At 28.3% G+C, this 2,429-nt stretch overlaps 1 protein-coding gene across 1 annotated transcript in view; it reads left to right on the plus strand.

Annotated features, from left to right (window-relative positions):
- Positions 1-2,429, plus strand: part of LOAG_17568 (transcription factor protein) — a gene marked incomplete at its 5' end in the record, with an annotated part of 20,062 nt that overhangs the window by 3,842 nt on the left and 13,791 nt on the right. Inside the window, 2 exons of the mRNA XM_020450228.1 lie at positions 137-201; positions 2,054-2,139. Of these exons, the coding sequence (XP_020306127.1) occupies positions 137-201; positions 2,054-2,139 (151 nt within the window). The remainder of the gene's footprint in view (positions 1-136; positions 202-2,053; positions 2,140-2,429) is intronic.

The raw sequence follows: 2,429 nt of genomic DNA on the forward strand, positions 1-2,429 counted from the left end.
TATATATATATATATATATATATATATATATATATATATATATATATATATATAACAATATGTAAATTTTAAAGTATTTGTTGAATAAAAAAGAATTTGAATTTTCAAAATTTGAAATGAGCAGAATTTATTTCAGAAATACGTGACCCTTTTGTATTACGTGTCAGTCCAGATCTCGAATTTCATGCCAGATGTCTGAAGGTTAGCTTAACCGTTATACCTTAATTTCCGTAAATTTTACCTTTAATCCAATTCAATTAGACAGATTGATTGCAGTGAGAATAATTTAAAATTTACCTAAGCGGATAAACTGAAGTACCAATACTTGAAAATATAATAATACTAATTCTTGCTCAAGCATAATCTCATCATTAACAATAGATGTAACAAATGTTAAGGAATAGCTTTTGCGAGTTAATTACGTAACACTTTCAAGTGCAGTTAATCTGCAGGAAGGTGAAAGATGGCACTTGTCATACTTTTAGGTCACATTCTATTACATCAGCTTGTTGTTAAACGATTTGCTGTTCTTCACCTTTTATTTACACAACGATTAATTTAATGTATCAACCGCTTGTTTGCTAATTATGCTTAAAGAGATGGTTGCATGAAATTAGGTGAAATTTCTAAGGTTAAGTATTGTTGGCTTCAAAATTAGATGCTGATTGTAATTTCTAGAAAAATTCAGCAAGTTAATGTGAAAATAAATTCAAAAAAATGAATATAAAAGTTCAATAACATCAAACAAACTCAATTAAAAACCAAAAAGAAGTAAATTCATCTATTTGAATCATTTTTGTTGAGATGATAAATTCAAGAAGATTTAATTAAGAGATGTAGCTTCTTGAAATTCGAAAACTTTCCGATCCCATTCTCGTTTGGGAATGTTCTATTCATCTTTAAATATATCAGATATTGAGTTGTCTAAATATCCATTGATGCGATGATTATGTGTGGAGGCAAATCTTCTGGATACCACTATAAAATAAATCATTGATGCGATGTGCGTGTTCAGTTTTAATTCTTCTATCAAATGCCCTTGATTCCACGACCTGTCCTGTCCATTGACCCGCCATTAACCATTAATCTTCCGCTTCACCTGCATTAACTACCGCTTGGTGACAATCCCCATATGAATATGTTTTAATTCGATTTAGTTGTGCAAATTTCGAAACGAAAAAAAAACACAACCTAAGCAACAAAAGTTTTTTGAGTAAAGAAGGAATGAGAGTTGAAATTTTTAGCTAAAAACAACCAATGAGATAGATAGCTTTATAAGAGTATGAAATTATCACTGAGAGGATTAATTACAAAGAAAAAATCGGAAATGTCTCGTAACATTGTCCACAACAAATTCTTAAAAGACAACTTTGCTTAAGAATTATTTTAACTGAAAAAATTTTCACTTATCCTTATTCGTTGGGACAATCTTCTTCTAACTTACCATATTGGGAATTACCGTAATCCTCGATGGGGATACATTTGTGATGGTTGTTCCTCCCAAAGACGCACATTGCTTCAAAGTCAGTATGGAGAAAAGAGATAAACAGGTTTTTGAAAAGGGGTTGGAAGAGGGAGTTTGATGAAAAAGAGTGGATGACTGATCGACTCTGAAATTATTAAATTATCAGACTGGGAGTGTTACTTCATCAAATTCTGCTGTAATTTTTGGTTTAAATGCTGACAAACAAAATAAAAATTTATTCACAAATGCGATATCAAATAGACTCATTTCAAATTTTTCACTTCTTATTAAAATAAAATGCAATGAGAAATTACAATGCATGCAGTTGACATGCAATTAATAGAAGCAAATTAACAAAACAAGTTAAAACAAATAAAATAATCTTACAAATAGATAAGCAATTCGCAAACAATTATGAAACAAATGGATTAGACATTAAACGATCATATTGTAGGCGTAATTGTTATATAGGCGCAAACGTCGTTGAATCAAAAAAAAATCAATTTAGTAAACTTGCAAAATGTGTTGCTATTATTGCTAATTTTAGTTATAAATCAGTCGTTGGATAAATTAAGCAAATTGTTGCAGTGTGAACAATGTGAATGTTATTTGGATGAAAGTTGTACAGCGTATATTCGGAACAATAAACCATACTGTAAGGAGGATTATATCAGGTTGGTAATCTTTGGTCGCCATCATTGAAGTTTTCTTTTTCTTTTTTTGAATGAAAACAATATCAAACTTGCTCTGCTTTCTTCATATTTAGAGTTAATTGCATGAAATTAATTCAGAGTACTATGTTACATCAATTTATTAACCTCAACTTATTATTAAAATCATAAATTCAACCACTACTATTATTATTATTATTATTATTATTATTATTATTATTATTATTATTATTATTATTATTATTATTATTATTATTATTATTATTATTATTATTATTATTATTATTATTATT

The sequence above is a fragment of the Loa loa genome (assembly GCF_000183805.2).
Source record: "Loa loa unplaced genomic scaffold supercont3.94, whole genome shotgun sequence".
Classification (NCBI taxonomy): Eukaryota; Metazoa; Nematoda; class Chromadorea; order Rhabditida; family Onchocercidae; genus Loa; species Loa loa.